This window comes from Dryobates pubescens, chromosome 8, assembly GCF_014839835.1.
Source record: "Dryobates pubescens isolate bDryPub1 chromosome 8, bDryPub1.pri, whole genome shotgun sequence".
Classification (NCBI taxonomy): domain Eukaryota; kingdom Metazoa; phylum Chordata; class Aves; order Piciformes; family Picidae; genus Dryobates; species Dryobates pubescens.
In genome coordinates, this window is record NC_071619.1 from 8,092,089 (window position 1) to 8,109,996 (window position 17,908).

At 45.3% G+C, this 17,908-nt stretch overlaps 1 protein-coding gene across 2 annotated transcripts in view; it reads right to left on the reverse strand.

Annotated features, from left to right (window-relative positions):
- Positions 1-17,149, reverse strand: part of RBM20 (RNA binding motif protein 20) — a 115,881-nt gene extending 98,732 nt beyond the window's left edge. For both annotated transcript variants that reach the window (XM_054163423.1, XM_054163422.1), the window contains exon 1: positions 16,764-17,149. In XM_054163423.1, the coding sequence (XP_054019398.1) occupies positions 16,764-16,906 (143 nt within the window). In that variant the 5' untranslated portion in view covers positions 16,907-17,149. The remainder of the gene's footprint in view (positions 1-16,763) is intronic.
- Between the last annotated feature and the right edge of the window lie 759 nt (positions 17,150-17,908).

Consider the following 17,908-nt stretch of genomic DNA (forward strand, 5'->3'; position numbering starts at 1 on the left):
TCTGCATTTAAAACATAAAATGCAGCTCTTCATTTCTGTATTTATTCACAGGATGTAAAAATGCTCCCAGAAGTCTCTCTGCTGACAAAGTTTCAACCTGAAGTAAAAAATGGGGGCAGGACAGGATGAACACAGGAGCAGCAGCCAGCCAGAGGCAAGAGGATTTACAGAAGAGATGGTTTGCCAAGGGCTTTCTGGACAGGGAAGGGAGGGAGTGGAAGCTTGGAACAAATTAATGGGTAAGCTGTTCCAAGCACCAAGATTGGCATGGGAAGATGTGTCCTCCACACACTGTGGCTCCAGGTTTGTGTTACTTAACATCACTGTCTGGCTATCTAGCTAACAACACTGCCACTAAACACTGTGAATAGCAATGTTTCTCACCAGCACTGCTGTCATCTAACGCCCAAGCCTATGAAATCTCCAGTATTTTTGGTAAGTGGGAGAGGGAGGTATGTGGAAGTACACCAATCTGATCTGCAGCATGTGGGACTTTCCTGGGCAGGTGCAACCAGCTGTCCCCAGGTACCAGCTACCCAGTTTACAGCAGGCAGTTGACTCACAGAGATGTCCAAGATAGAATCATGTATGGACCTTCATACATCAGCAGTATGTAGACACTAAAGGTAATACCTTTCAAAATTTACCACTTCCCCCAGCGCCACATACCTGACAAAACAAGTATGACCCAGCACAGTGAAGCCTGATCACTGCTTGACCAGGCGTGGGAAACTGAGGCAAGACTCTCCCAAGATCTCTGACACCACAGCTGCTGTCTCTGACAAAGGCAAAAGAACCAGAAAAACCGTGAGAAGGAAAGAGTACATCTCTTCATTTTGTCCCACGTTTAGGATCAACAGCCAGTCCCCAAAGAGGATGCAAAAAATCACTGTGTTCTCTCAGGACTGTCCTTCTCACTGTGAAAGGGTAAGTCAGTTGGGAAGAAGTCCCATAGCCCATGCCTCCAACAGCTGACAGTCAAAGAAACTGAAGGACAGATGTCACAGGGGACAGAGAAGGACAGACGCCCTTTTCCCTGCGTACCCCTGGGGGCATGCCCAGCTCCCAGCACAGAGCTGCTGGGACCCTGCGTTACCGGCACGGCACTGGTTTGGTGATGGTTTGAAGGAGGGAAGCACACCCTCTGCAGGCTGAAACTGCCAGCATGGAAAACATGATTACTCTATACAGGCAAAGACGACTTGATTTAATTGCAAAGGCGGTTGGCTAGGATTTTCCACAGATCCACTCAAACGCAGGAAGAAGAATTCAGCATATCCAAATCGGCAGAAAAAGAATGGGGGAAAGCTATGATTTATCAGCAACTCCACTGCACCTCCTGTGCCAGAGCCACAACACCCCTTCCACCCAAACAAAAGAAAAGCCACATAAACAAAACAGAAATAAGCTTGCACAGAACAACAACAACAACAAAAGAGTCAAGAAATGAAATTGTAACCAAAAATTTTAAGGCACTACATCATTTTCTATTATTAAGGTCAAATGAAAATCATTCATTTGAGTTCCTTTTATTGTTTTGTTTGGTCTGAAAGTGGACTTCCAGAAGAGGAAAAAAAACCCCATGGAGCAGATAAATTAAAACATCATCTACTTGCTAATCTTTCAACAGATCAAAATAGACTTTAAACACTTACCACAAGCTTTCCATCACTGTAAAAAAAAAATAAATAAAATAAAAATACCCCACAGAACTAGGAATTAAACATAAAGCTAATTAAACAAAGATCGAGCAGCTAAAGCATGGCCACAGAAAAGATGAACTGTAATTATAGCTCAGCAATTGGAGAAGAGAATATTTTGAATAAGTAGGTAATTAAGTTAAGAGAGGCCTAAAGAAAGATTTCACACTCACATTCATATGCTGGAGCAGGTTAAAAATAGAAAGCAAGAACTGCCTGACTTCACCTTTTAATTTTAGCTGGGTGATGAGCTGGTCCCACAGACAGAAAGGCACAGCAGGATTATTTTTTTTCCTCAGCAAAGTGCCCTTCGTATTTTTGTGAAGGAAATGCAGTATGTTCTATTAATATCCTGCTGTGGCCCGAGGTAAGGCTAGGCACCCTTTCAATCAGGGAAACACTCTGGTTTGTTTCTTCCAAATCACTTGTACTCTAAAAACATGTCCACAACAGCTTGGAGAACCTCTCGGCCACCCCAGCTGCTTCACAGGTAAATAACATCCACACAGGATAAGAAACTTACTAAGTCTTCCTGTCAGTTGCCTCCTGCAATTACTAAAGGTGTAAGTATGCCACTTTTTCCTCTCATGAAAAGGGAAAAGCAAACTACTGTGTTTGCACCCTCAGATAAATGTAACTTCATTCTCATTTTAATTAATAGGTGGAAAAGAAAACTAGCTAGACCAAGACTAGACTGCAGAAAAGTGTTGGGGGGGGGGGGGGGGGCAGAAAGTTGCTTGACTTAATGCTGGCCTAACACCTAGGTGCTCCCAAAGAAGCTAGGGAGAAGTACATAGGCTTTTTGCCACATAAAGGTTGATTCTTCTCCTGGGTATGGCTCTCTCGCATAACTGACCTTCTTGACGTATCTCTGATGAATCCAATCAAAACCTTCCCTATAGCAGGTCCCTGCTCATCCTACACTGTCCCAGCCTGGCAAATTCCCAGAGCAGGGCAGGACTGAAACCCTTCCTGGTCAATACCACCACTCACGAGACCTTTGCCATCCTTCGGGGAATGGTGGAAATGGAGGATAACCAGAATGGAGCTATTTTTTCCTGACATGTTCTTCCCAAAGAAACAGCAATTGAAGTGATGGCCAGATCCTCCTCAATATTCTCAACTGGCTCAAAAGTAGCTTTTTAACTAAGGCTGATTTTGCCTGATAGACAGTAATGGTTGACAACTAGGCAGGAGTTTAGGTTAACACTGTGGTGAAAAACAAGTCTGCTGAACTACCCCCTCATCTTCCACAGTTGCTTTCCCCTGCTTGTATTTTAGAACAAGTGTCACCAATAAGACTCCTCTTATGTTTAGCCTTTTTTTTTAATGGATTCATCTATAAAAGGTCCTGGGCAGCCTGATCTAGTTGGGGATGTCCCTGCTGACTGTGGGGAAGTCAGACTAGATGACCTTCGGGGGTCCCTTCCAGCCTGGACCATTCTATGATTCCATGATCTTAGGCTCCACCTGTAAACTTCTTACTTGTCTGAACACTGGTCACTGACTCACTCTAGCTATCCCTGTGGGGTTTTTTTGCCAGGTAGAAGAATTACTAGGAGGAGACACCCCACCAAGGGCTAGCGTCAGGAGGATGGATCCAGGCTCCTCTCAGTGAGGTCCAGTGACAGGACAAGCGGCAATGGGCACAAGATGGAGCAGAGAAGGCTCCACGTGAGCATAACAGAAAACATTTTCACTGTGAGGGTGACAGAACACTGGAACAGGCTACCCAGAGAGGTTGTGGAGTGTCCTTCTCAGCAGACACTCTGGAGGATGCTCTGCATTTCATTTGTACACGTGTTTAGCTCATTTACTCTTATCACTCCTAGCATTTCTAGTTTGTCAGATACTGTAACTGGCCCAGGCATTGTGAGCACTCCATTCCTACTGCAGGAATGACATCTCCCCCTTGACTTCCTGCATCAAATGACATTGAAGCACTTGAAACTAAGGACAACCAATTCCATTTCTTTCATTGAAGAATCCTCTACTTTAATCAGAGATGCCTCCCTGCAAGAAGCTTGTCAGGTGATATTTTCACCTTCTCCTGCTTAAGTTCAACACAAAGTTTGTAGGGCAAGATCATTACTCACTGTATTGCTATTTATAGTCACTTACGCTCTCCTTATCCTACCAAGACTCTAATCAAAGCTTCTGATCCTCCTAAGATTTTAACAGGAAGGAATTTTTGTTGGAAGGAGTTTTTAATATCATTTCTGCTATACTTGCTCTAAACAAAACAAAACTTAAATTTGAAATTTCAACTAAAAGACCACCACCAATTCTTCTCCCTTTTCTTCCCATAAATAGTTCAGATGTTGCTTCTCTACTGGGATCCCATGTAAAGAAATAATTCATGGGGTATAGGTATGAAATGCTGGGTTTAATGTAAAAGAGAATAAAGAGAGTCAGTTTCTCTTTCCCTCTTCTAGATAGGGGAAAAAAAAAAGATATCCCTTTGGAAGAGTTTACTTACCATGCAGACACATCCCTCCCTTCCACATAGTCCCCTTGTCCCTTTAGCAAAGTGATACACCAGACTCCACCCAGTGGCAAGTACATCTTGGGCAAAGTTTAGATTTCAGAAGGAAATGTGCAAAAGATTCATTGATTGCTCAAAGCCAAGTCTGAGCTGGTTTCTGGAGCCCATCCAGCAGGATCCAAATCCAGGGGACTGATAGGAACCTCTTCTCTAGCTTTATCAAGCTACCCAGAGGAGATCTAGTATTTAAGAAACATTCTCCAGATCTTACCAAAGATGCAATACAATTGCTATAGCACTGGTTTTGCTGCAGGTGTAGAAAGCAGAGAGCCTAAAGGGGATGTGCTATCAAAGCCAGGCTCCAGCTGCTCCAGCAACATCATTTCCATCAAAGCCTGGCACCAGAAAGGAAAGGCCTGCTGTTCTCACTGCTGCCATCCATGCAGTTCTGTTCTTAGAGCAGTGGTCAACTCTTAGGAGCTACTCACTCTGCCAGCTTCATTACAGATAAATCACTACAATTACCTTCAAATTAAGAGCTGACTCTGTCCCAAAGTTATACACAACTCTGTCATGTTTAAGCTTGAAAAAGTGTTTTCTCTGCCTCCCTTGATTATTCTGTTATTTCTTAAGAGCAGGGGCTGGAGGTGAGGGCTGAGAAATTATGTATTCCAAGTGGCCTTGAATTACTGTAATGATCCAGATTTGGGGGATATTTGTCACAAATCACACCCTTGGAAGGTCTCAGCTTTGTCCACTGGGAGTCAACCAGCAAGCCCTTCTCCCACACTGTGTTGCTTGTACTCACGCCAACTTGGAGGAAAAAGTATACACAGAGTAGGTTTGCTTCTAGTGAGGTCCTCCTGGCATCCAGCTAAGAGGTGAGAAAACTAAATATAACAAACTTAAAACTACAATTATTGTAGGAGAGCTTGCCAGAGCTGCTCTGAAGCTCCTAATGGTCTGTTGGGGATTTATGGATCAGCTGTGAAAATTTACTCACAGCTAAAACTTGCCAATCAAGTCCTCAGCTTTGGAACACTGCTACCAACTTTCACATAATGCAGCTTTACATTTTAGTAGTGCCAAATGGCAGGTTTGAAGGCTTTAAAGGAAGACATACAAAATAGAAATCTATCATGCTAAACAGATGAGTGAGAAATGCGTGGAGAGTCTCTCCTCTGCGTGTTTGTATCTTTGTGTACAAGGGTATTACATTCTACAGAGCAGGAGGAGATTACAAACAGAGCAGTGCCAAGTGCTGCCAAAATGCACAATAAGAGACAGTATGTTGTACAGAAAAGGCTACAAACAGCTGTCTTGCAGCTCAGAGCCAACTTCCCCCCATGAATTATGCCAGCAATCCAGAATGTAATCCTAATTGCTGCTATTTTATGTCCTTAGCATATGAATTAGGCTAATAGTAGGGGATCTTCATAATTTTTTTTTTTTAAATGGCATCATCATAAAATTTATAAAAGTTCCTTTAAATATAGGAGGGGAAATATAAAATTCTATCTGTTACTTTCCTATTATTCCCTTAAATATCTGCAGCAAATGTACCAACAGCAAAAATTCCTGGTAACAGAGAGAGGAGCCAGCTTAGGAGAGAGATGTAAGAGACTGCCTTTTTTCTCTCAAATGCTCAGCACAAATTGCAAGACAGCAGTGACAGCCACATGTCAAGGGCAGCACTGTAGAGAGGAGCTGATGGACTCTTTGTAAAACCCTCTCCACCTCCAACTCTACAAATCCCTATAGCTACCAAGGCTTTAACATGCTGCAGAGTATTGGATTTAAAACATGTCAGGCAACAAGGCTGGTGAGAGGCCTTGAGCACAAGCCCTGTGAGGAGAGGCGGAGGGAGCTGGGATTGTTTAGCCTGGAGAAGAGGAGGCTCAGGGGTGACCTCATTGCCCTCTACAACTACCTGAAAGGTGGTTGTAGCCAGAAAGGGGTTGGTCTCTTCTCCCAGGCAACCAGCACCAGAACAAGGGGACACAGTCTCAAGCTGCACCAGGGGAGGTTTAGACTCGAAGTGAGGAGAAAGTTCTTCACCGAGTGAGTCATTCGTCATTGGAATGGGCTGCCCAGGGAGGTGGTGGAGTCACCGTCCCTGGAGGTGTTCAAGAGGGGATTGGACGTGGCACTTGGTGCCATGGTCTAGTCATGAGGTCTGTGGAGACAGGTTGGACTTGCTGATCCTTGGGGTCTCTTCCAGCCTTAGCTAGACCGTGATACTGTGATTAATATGCTATTAAGAAGCACAGTGAAACATGGATCCATCCGTACTCCTCCCTGCACAGCTCCATGCTCTCTTTTAAAAGGCAACTTTCAATGCTGGGACACAAAGCAACATTCCATGACTTCCTCTGGCTTCCACTGTGTTAGGTCTCTCCCATCAGCAACCACTGTTCTTAACATTTCTGTGCAGGATTCCTAGTGACCCGTGGAAAAAAGAACGAACAAACCAAGTAGTAAATAGTTATGAGGCCTCGCAGACTTAGATGATAGGATATGATCCTCTAAAGCCTCACACTCATAAATAATCCTCATGTGTATGAATAAGGCTTTGCAAGATCACTCTCATAGAATATACACTGCATCCAAAGAGGAATTCAAGTCTTATTCATCACTGACAAGCAAACTGGCTTGGCCACCCAACATATTAGGGTAATATGTAAAATGTGTTCCTTTACTCAGATGTACTTTACCTACCTAAACAAAATGACTAAATCACTTCAAGCCCTTGCAAATTTCCATTTTACTCTTTTTTTTTCTTTAGGAAATTAAATTCTTCATTGCTTTGCAATACAGAAAACAAACAAAATCTAGGTTAAACTGTAACAATCTCTTGTCTTTTTGAAGTCAAAGTTACACCGGTATGTGATCAAACGTACATTTTATTGTCAAATTTGAAGTAGTTAGCACTTTTCCCACTTCTTCAGGAGCTGGAGAAGAGAAGGTATGTTCAAATAATATCCAAAACAGTGCAGAAAACACAAGAGTTGACTTGGACTGAATTACCACAGAACTTTGGTTCTTTTGTTGACACCATTTTACTAAGGAATCTGTTTGCCCATGCTGCCAACAGCAGTATCTATAAACACCATCCCAGTCAACCACTGTTCTTCTGTATTACTTACAAACATGTTCACCTATAAACACATCAACACCACTTTCCTAAGCATAACACAGGTCACAGCAACCTGAACCCAACCTCTTTGGCCATCTCAAAGACAATCAACAGAAAGATGCCAGCAAAAGGCATGTGTCATGAGGAGTAGGTGTTGCCACAGGACAGAATAGTGACCTTGAAGTGGTAAATAAAGAAAAGAGCTCAATATTTGGTTGTTGGTTGGCAGGACAGTGGAAAGCTGTAGGTGACCTTAGAAGAATGTGGCATGAGCAGGGCACAAATGGATGGCACAGAGCACATGGGCTGCCGGGGTGTGAATGTTAAGTTGTGTTAATAGAAGAGTTTGAAAGATAAGAGGAGCCTGGTGCTGGAAAAAAATCTCACCCTAGTTTACTAATATTTCTCTCTATGATGTCAGGAGACCAGAGTCACCTTTTCTCCAAATCCCACTGTCAGCCTTGAGAACTGTGCATAGTCTCTGAGACAGGAAATCTCTGGCATCCTCTGGAGTGGCATCTAGACCGCAAACCACGCAAGCACACATAGCTAAGCACAGCTCTCCAGGAGGAACCTTCTCTGTCCCAGAAATTAATCAACTCTCACTCCAGTTTGAGGCAAAACAGAAAGCAGGGTGAAAGAGGCATTGTGAAAGCATTATACAGCACTTTGTTCTCAATAAGTACTTTCCAATTTCATTTTACAGTTTTGGTTTTCTTTTCAAAACACAAAAGGAGACCAAAGAGAGAACACTACAAGTCGGTCAGTGTAATAAACCATGTGTGTCATCAACTTAAAATATTACTTAGCACATCTTCCCCTAAGAGAACACATGAATCAGCAGAGACAAGAATAATATTTCCTACTGCACAAACAGACAGCAGTCAGTTTACCACTGCTTCTCAACTATACAAAAGCCCACTGAAGAGTATTCGTTAGCACAGGAAAGGGAACATCACCCACCAAGCAACTTACTGCAGAGGTACTTCAAGTCTATTCCTTAAAACAAAGATTCAAATGTAAATAGAAATTGCAAGAGCAACTCCTGTGTCCAGAGAAGGGCAACAAAGTTGGTGAGGGGCTTGGAACACAAGCTCTATGAGGAGAGACTGAGGGAGCTGGGGTTGCTTAGCCTGGAGAAGAGGAGGCTCAAGGGAGACCTTATTGCTGTCTACAACTACCTGAAGGGAGGTTGTGGACAGGCAGAGGTTGGTCTCTTCTCCCAGGCAACCAGCACCAGAACAAGAGGACACAGTCTCAAGCTGCACCAGGGGAGGTTTAGGCTGGAGGTTAGGAGGAAGTTCTACACAGAGAGAGTGGTTGCCCATTGGAATGGGCTGCCTGAGGAGGTGGTGGAGTCGCCATCATGGAGGGGTTCAGGAGGAGAGTTGATAGAGTGCTTGGTTGCATGGTTTAGTTGATTAGGTGGTGTTGGATGATAGGTTGGACATGATGATCTTGAAGGTCTCTTCCAACTTGGTTTATTCTATTCTATTCTATTCCTGAAGAAGTGGTCCGAGCTCACAGAACCATCAACTCACACATCTCCAACCCCTCTAGGAAAAAAAGCCACAATGGATAGAGCAGTATATAGCTTTTGACACCACCAAATTCAAATTGCCTGAATTCTAATACTCTGTAGCCTACTGTACAGATGGCAAGTTGAGGAAAGCTGAGACTGGGTAACATCACATGCTTCTGGGATCTCAAAAGCATGCAAGCCAGGGAAGGGATAAGGTGATCAGAATTCAGCCAAGAAGCCTGCTCATAACCTGCCCACAATACCATTTTCTCTGTCTATTCTGGCCAGCAGAAGACATTACTCATGGGAACAGCAGTTACACACTTACTTACCCTGTCTCTATCTCTTCCTAGTAAGTAGTACACCCAGAAGGGATAAAGCAGAATATTCTCCCAACCCTCTTAAAGCAGTACCCATCAGCAGTAAGCATTTGGGGGATTGCACTAGATGATCTTTCGAGGTCCCTTCCAGCCCTTGAAATTCTGTGATTCTGTGATCATTGACATTTCATGTAACACAAGGCTTTAGAGTTAAAAACATGCAAGAGATGAACTACACTGCAAAACCTGTATAGGTAAAGACTGGTTATCACCCCCAGAGTCAGGCAAGGCTCATGGCATCTTTGGACCACTCTGCAAAGGCTTGTGAGACGTCCGCATGTCTTTAAACAACTGAGATGATGGAGCATCCACCTTCCTCACAGTTCCCCAGAGGCACAAGATAAATACACAGCTTGGGGTACAATCAGTATCAGTTAAACTCACATTTAAACTCATGAAATGATAGAGTTTAGTATTGTCAGGGAAAGAAGCAGGGCAAACAGTAAAACTTCTGTGCTGGATTTTAAGAGTTTGTCCTACTCAAAGAGCTACTTAAAACTGTCCCATGGGCTAGGGTTCTAGATGGCAAGGCAGAGCAGGTTAATATTTAAACACCACCTCCTCCAAGCTCAAGAAAAATGTACACCCTTGGAATAAAAACAAATAATGTAGTAGAGGAGGCAGGAGACCTGCATGGATAAGCAAGGAGCTGCTGGAAAAATTCAAATGGAAGAGGGAACTCTACAGAAAGGGAAAAAGGGTCTGGGCAGTTGGGAGGGTTATAGAAACACTGTCCAAGTATGTTGAGATGTAACAAGGAAGGCCAAGGGTCTCTTGGAACTAAACCTGGCTAGAGAGGTGAAAGATAACAAGAAGGGCTTCTTGAAATACAGCAATAGGGAAAAACTGGATCCATTGTCCGTTGGCCCAATCTCGTGTGGTCTGCCCTAGGTGATCCTGCTTGGGCAGGGGGATTGGACTGGACCATCTCTAGAGATCCCTTCAAACCCCTTACATTCTGTGATTTCACAAGTTTACACAGATAGATAGATACACAAATCCAGTAAGCCTACAACAGAATAATTGCCTGTACACTCACAAATACTGATCCTTTAAGAAAGCAAGCCTTTGCCCCTTCGGGCAACGCAATCCACCATGCTTTCATTTGGTATTTTTTTGTCTAACTAGGCAAGAGGCATTTGTAAAATGGGCTGAGGTCGAGCTGTCAGAACAGGACAGATATTAAACGTTTCCAGAACCCAAAGGGGCAGGTTTTCTGGTCAAGTGGAAGCTTCACTGTGACAGGTCATTAGCGTGACAAAGAGAAAGCAGCTGGACATAGAGGGGCAGAGGCTAACAGAGCAATTACATCCTTAAATCAACTATAAGATGTTACAAAGGATGAAGAGGAGGAAGGGGGGGGGGGTGGTGGTAATATATTCAGGGGAATGAAGTCAGTCTGATAAAGTGTCTAGCTGACAATCAGATCAAGGGAGTTTATTTAAATTAAAAGAAAAAAAAAAAAAAAGAAAGAAAAAACAAACCCCAAAATACCCAGACAGCTCACTCTTCAGATAAGCAGTTTCTGCTTGAAGGAGCATTTTGAAGTGACTAAAATTATTATTTCATAAAAACAATCCATTTTTTATCACCCCAAAAGAAAATTCTGCAATTATAGAATCTCTCGAGTTGGAAGGGACCCAAAAGGATCATGGCATCCAACTCCCTGCTCCTCACAGAGCTACAAAACCCTGAACTATACAACTAAGAGGATCATCCACATGCTCCTTGAACTCTGACAAGCTTGGTATAAATATAACTTTGAAGATCTACTTCTTCCCATTCTGACAGCCCCCCAAAAGGATGAGAACTAAACAATACTGAGTTTTTTAGCCATCTCCGTTTTCCTTTCCTCCAAATAGTGCCAGACACATTTTAGCAGCAGCATCACCTCAGCATAGCAGCAACTCAGCAGGTCAGGTGGCTACTCAGTGTTAGGTGCCTTGAATGGACAAGAGCTGAATAAAGAGGAAAACCAGAACACATTTCCCAGGCTCCCTATTGATGGGAAGAGCAGCATTAAACTGCCAGTAAAAGAGCAACATCCAGGTGACTTAATTTGAGTAGAGAAGATTCCCCTGCCGTGTGTTGTGTCTAAAACTCACTCACTGCATTGCTTCTTATAAAGTACACATTATTTTTTACTGAATCTGATACCACTGCTGTTACCTCCCTCCCCACTAAAAATGTGTGAAAGAATTCTGACATTTCTGGGCAACTAAGAATTGTTTGGCAACTGATAATACGAGGCAGATTCTGTGCAGATGTTTGCATGCAAGGCATTCTTTTTTTCCTGACTTCTTTCCACTTTGCATCTCTGTGCCCTCTCTTCAAACCTTCAATTCCATTTTCTTGGGCTTTTCTTGAGTTTTGAATAGGAGTTTTAAAACAACAAAAAAACACACCCAAAATACAACCAACCAGGAAACAAAAACACAACAGATTTCAAGACAAAGCAAGCCACACTTGAAATGACTTCTATTTTAAATGGAGATCATTTGTGTGACTAAGTGCTCTTTAGGCTTTGGGTCACACCTGATATGCAGGAGGAATCACTGGTTTCCACCCCCCCCAAAATAAAAGTATTTTGTTAAAAGTACTTTGAATGTGAAATGTTAAGAAAACTAAATGGTAAAAGAGAAATTTTAATTACCAGACTCAGAGGTAATTATCACAGCTCATGATACTTTTTGTAAGCAATCAAACTTAGAAGTGAAGCAGCCCACAGGTGTCCCTGTCCCTGCCTCCTCCCAGCCCCACCATGCACGCATACATTTTTAGCCCTGATTTTAATGTCAGGAGAGGTCTTAGAGGAGTTCCATCTGAATAGTTACGCAGCAAGGACACAGACAATTCCAAGGAAATTAATGTTCTCTCACTGTGTGTTTCATAACATACAGAGAGGATCAATGGGAAACAAAAGGAGGTGTTTAATAATGCAGGTTTGGTTCCCACATTCCCTGGCAAGTCCCACCCCATGCATTCTGCTTTTTCAGCTCCTGCCCCTTGTTTCGGTAAAGCTTCTCAGCTAAGACAGCAACAGTGTTCTCTATTTTGTTTTCATCTCCGTTTAGGGCTGTTACAGTTGTTACAACACAAACTCCACGAGTTTTCAGGGCTCTGTTGGGCGGGGAAGCCACTCAGATTTTGGAGATGTACTTTAAAAGGCAAATAAATACAGAAAGCCTGGATCAGTAACAGTAAGAAGAGAAACAGTAAAACCAGTGTTTCTCCTAATGTCCCCTTGTTAAGTATCAGTTCAGCCTTTGCCATATAAGCCAAACTATTTGCCATGACTAATGTATATAATGGGAGTACATTTCATATTTTATCTCTCCTGAGAGACCCTGAGTTGGAGGGAGGGGGGGGGAAGACAAAGAAAAAAGAAGATCCAACACTTCACACAAAATAAAAGCCTAATGAAGCAAATAAGTAACAAAATCTCAAAAATCACATGCTTAACATAATAGGTTTTAAAAAGAAGTTGGAGGTTATTTTTCCCTAACAATTTTCCTCCTCTCTGCTATAGGAAATAAAAGACTCAAAGCATTCAGCACCAGCCTGCTTACTCCTCTCTGCCCCCAGAACTGGCACAAACTGATGACAACTCAGGAGCAGATGTTGGAAATTCCATTTTCCTTCTAGAGAAGCTCAAAATCTCCAGGGCACAACCCCTTAGGAAAAAAAAAATGATACATTAACTTTGGATTTCCCCCCCATTGTTACAAGATGTCTTTATTCAGTTTGCAAAAACAAAGTTATGCTCCTGTATCAACACAGGGAGTTAAAAACCACTCCATTTCCACCAGACAGATATTACCCATGACAAATCATTAGAATCAAAAGCACGCAACCAGCCATTAAAACATATAAGGAGATTGCATTTCAATACAATTATGTCTCCTTTAATTATGGAGTTTATTTGCAGCATCTTTGAAGTGAGAACTCTCACAGAAAGCACTCTCTGTGCTACACCTTCATAGTTAGCCCAGGACCACCACCCAGTCCTTCCTCTCAGCTATTTCCAGCCAGTTGCTCCATCAGTTACTTCCATTGCTAGTTGCCATGAACCACAGTATTGATAGTATTGACACCGGCAGTATTAATAGCAGTCTCCACTCTTTCATACTGCTTAGGCACTCAGTCTTAAGAGCAGGTGCTAAAAGTTGTCACACACTGAGCTGTCATCTAAAAAAAAAAACCCATCAAAATCACACTTTGCAATGTAATTGCAAATGTAAACAAAACCCCCACACCACCAAGAAAACTTTGCTCCTAAGAGCAGGCTTAGCAAAAGAGGGAGAAACCCCCCAAACCAAACCCAAACCAGCAGTTCCAAAAACGCTATCCAACCTTCCAGTGCGGAACAGGTACCTGGGGACTCCTCAGAGATATGCCAAAAGTGTTTCACTTGCCAGTACCACAGACCCTAACCTGCATTTCCATTCCTTGCACATAACCACAGCAGAAAACACTACGACCACTAACCAACACCATTGCAACTGTCCTCTGTCTTCTCAGTCCTCCCCTTTATTTCATATGCAAGCGTAGGGTTTTGCAAGTCATTCTCTGCAGTGTGGAAATCCAGCTTTTCAATCTCAGCTCTGTGACTTCAGGAACTGATTTGACTGCAATAAGGCTTTCAGTTTTGGAAAATGAGAAGTTTCTTCCCGTCAAAGATTACAACAGCCTGCACAGATAGAAAGCTTTAACTGTGAATCTTATTACTGGACCTCTATTATCAACTGAAATGACGTTGTCACTCAGGGGGGGAAAGTACAACATGTAGGCACCACATTTCAATTGATGTATTATTGTAGCCAAGTACTAGCTGCAAAGAATTTCAAACTAAGGATTCAGACATATTTTATCATTAAAATTCCATTTACAAACGTTAAAGCAGAGAGGCATTTAAAGAACATGGTAACACGCTGCCTAGGTTGCATGAGTTCAGCCTTTGTAGCTGCTGCAAAAACCATTTCAGAGCCCTAACTTTGTTTAAAGTCTCGTTCAGTGGTCAGTATTCACAGTGAAAGTTCAGCAGCGGCTCAGGTAGGAAGTAATTTTTGTTTAATTATGTTGGTGTTCACCTAACATCTGTAAAGATTTTTACCAGAAAAAGGAAGGAGTCCAGAGGGTTTTTTTACAGTTTAAATGGCACACTAAAAATTAGAGTCATCGAAACAAGGAGATCCGGTTAAACACCAGGAGATTTTATGACCTCCCCGCAGTCACTGGCTGCAGACTCACTTAGACTAAAAGTAAAAAGATGGCAACTGTTAAAAAAAAAAAAAGAAAAGAAACCAAAGTGCTTGGGAAATGAGAATGTTTCCTTTCCTAGTAATGACTTGATTTTGTAGAAGATTCATTACTTTCCTTTCCATCCTAATCTGCCAGTCAGAGCACCTGTTACATTAGAAACAAATTCAGAAGAGCAATTTAAGATATTCCCTAACATCTTCCTTCCCACCCATCACTAAATATTCAGCTCGGACTATAAACCACCAAGTTGTTATCAGTAAAGCAAAACATTGCTGTCCTGAGTTTCCAATTAAATTCAGGGTAGAGATCTCTTACTCATCAGGTAAACACAGAGGCACACGCCAAATTGTGCTGCACGATTACACCACCACACGATCAAGTTGCAGGACCTTAGATGGAGACGTTCGACATTTGCCATTTTGTGTCACGTTACCATGACAAAGAACGGTCAGAACGTGGCCCCTCTCTCCAACCTTTCCATTAAAGATAGGCGCGAATGGAAACCATTTTAAGTTTTCCTACCTATGATTTGCTAGCAGGCACAAACAGCAAAACCCACAGCGCCTCTGCGCAGAACACGTGCCCCATTAGAAACAATCATGAAGCAGTCTCAACAGCTTCACCTATCTGACTATCGCGTCCACACAAAGTCTTGATCGATGTGACAAAACAAGGGCCACGTTTGGAGACCATACTTTAAACCCTGAGACTGATTTTGGCTAAGTACAAATTACAATTCCTATGTAGAGCTGCAGCTGCCCAGCAGCTTGAGGAAGTGACCATTAGCGTTCAAGTTTCAATGCAAACTTGCAAGTCTGTATTTCCAGTTGGGAACAAAAACGTGGGCAGCGAGAAGTGTCAACGTTTTCACAATTCAGTTACAAAGCGCGGCTTAAAAGCAGCTAAACAAAAATAAACCCAAGCTCTGAGAAATTTACGGGCCATGCTCCACAGCAACTTTAACAGTCCCGTTTCATACATATTTATAATGCAATTCCCGACTTAAAATAACGCCCAGACTCAAAAGTTTGCGGTAGCTTTAAAGCACACGTGCACATATGTATTTATCTACGTGGACATGTGTGTTTTGTAAACACAAGGGAGAGGACTGAAATCATTTCCTCCGTTAGTTACGTTGTTGCGGTTTGTTGACAAACTGGTGAAAGAGGTGACCCAGCCCAGGGCCTTTCATAAAAGAGTAGTTGCAGGAGAGCGGCGCTAGCCCAGTGGTGAGGCCGCCGCAGCTCAACAGTGCCTTGTGTCATCCTGGCACGTCGCTTGTCGGACGGGCACCAGCCTCAGTCCCGTTGGTGGCCTGGGACATCACGCCAAAAGCGTTTCTCGCCCCACGCTGCTGCGCAGCGCTCAGCGTCCTACTCGCCAGCTCGAGCAGCAAATCTTAAAAGTAATAGAAGGCAATGCTAACGGCTCCCTAACTGGGCGTTAGTAAATTTACTGCTGTTAGAAGCCTCTATGTTTTCTACCATGTTAAGACTCGTGAAAAATCAGATCCAACGCATGCAACCATCTTGAATCTGCACAGATAACTAAAGCGTTTCTCAAGCTTCACGTACTAACTGTGGAGCTTCTGGGTTGTCTTCAAGCTTCTCAATTAGCCAGAAACGTACTGCTTGCACCACCGCGTCTGGGTAACAAAAGTACTTTTCCCTTCTCTTTCCGAACGGAAAATGAAACAGCAAAATCCCACTCCCACTCGCTGCCTTCGTTAACGAGCCTTCCAGGTTACTTTTTCCGTGGCACTTTTGCCGAGATGAGATCGTTGCTGGCACCACACGAGTCCCTGCCCCAGGCCCGAGAGGGAGAGACCGGCGCCCCGAGCAGCGGAGCGGCTGGCGGACACAGCGGGCGGCCACACGCACCGCCGCACGGCCTCCAGCACGGAAAGGCCAGGAAAACTTTCCCAACCGAGCTCCCGGAGGAGATGCGACGCCGGGGCGACCCCTCGGAAAAGAGACACGAGGACTCTCAGAGCAGACACGTCTGGGGAACGGGACCAGTGCTAGCCTTCGCTGTATACATGCCCCGCATCAGAGGGGACGGCCCCGTCACCGGGCGCCGTACCGGGCGGCGGAGACTAGGCTTATCCCCGTAGGGCACCGTTCGGCCAGGGCCGGTGCCGGGCCGACCCTCCACCCGCCCGGCTGTCAGTCTGGCCGCGGGGGAGGGAAGGGGGGCACCGTCGCCGGGAAGGGAGAGCAACCCGCGCCTGCCCGCGTTCCCGCCCTCCCGGCCCGGCGGAACGCGGGGTGGTTCTTACTTGTGGAGGAGCTGGGGCAGGCTGGGCGGCGGCGGCATCCCTCGGCCGGGGCCCCGGCTGGGGGCTCCACTGTGGGCATCGCTCTCCGGCGGGTCAGGGCCGCGGGGGGTCGGGGCCTGGCTCATGGCAGCAGCGGGGACCATACGGGGAGGCCCCTGCGGTGGGAGGCGCGGGTGGCCGCGCAGCCCTCCGCCGCCGCGGCGGGAGGGAGGAAGAGAAGGAGGGGGCAGAGGACCGGCCCTGGAGGCAACCGAGCTCCCCCCACCACCCCCCCTCTCGCCGGGCTGCAGCCGGGCTGGCGACCGCAGGACAGGCAGCCCCCTGCACTGAGCCCGCCCTGCGGGAGGGCTGCCGCTACCGGCCGGGGGCGGCCGGCGCCGCACGGGAGCCCAGCAGCGCTGGCGGGGCAGGGGGGGGCGGGCGATGCCCCCGGCCAGCCCCCCCCCCCGCCGTGGGCCGCGCCCTCTCCCGCCGGCCCCACCTGGGCGCCGGGCCCGATCCCTCCCTCCGCCGCCGGCACCTGCCCGGCGGCACAGCCAGCCAGCCCGGGGCAGCCCGGCGGCTAGCACAAACGGGTTTGCCCCGCGGCCCGGCCGGAGCAGGGTGCTCGGGGCTTGCCCCGGGGGCTGTGCTTGGAAAGGCACAGGCGGTGTGGGAAGGAGCGGGCGGCACTGGCTTGTTGACGCTCTGGCAGTGGTTTACAAACATCAAATCTTGCCCCTTCCCAAGGGCAGGGTGGGGGGGAAAGTGTGCGTATTATCTTAATCCGTAACCAGTAACACCTCTACAGAAATGCTATTAGTCATTTATCAGACATAAGCTACGTCAGCTGATACAAACGGGAGGGTATGCCCCAGCCAACACCATAAACCTTCTCGAGTAACAGTCAGCCCTAAAGCGAATCTCCTGCCTCAACCAAAGAACTTGCTTTTAATAACGGATCATCAGTCTGGGGCTGCTGCCTTCCAAACACATGCAACGGTGGAATCAAGACCTACCCACAAGACTTCAGCCACTGCCCTAGGAACACCGGATTCAGGACTGGAATTGTCACACAATGACATAGTGTGACAAAAAGGTTTTACCTGCCCGTATTTCGGGAGGACATTTCAGATGTCTGCTGAAGCTGAAACTGCTGCTTCGTG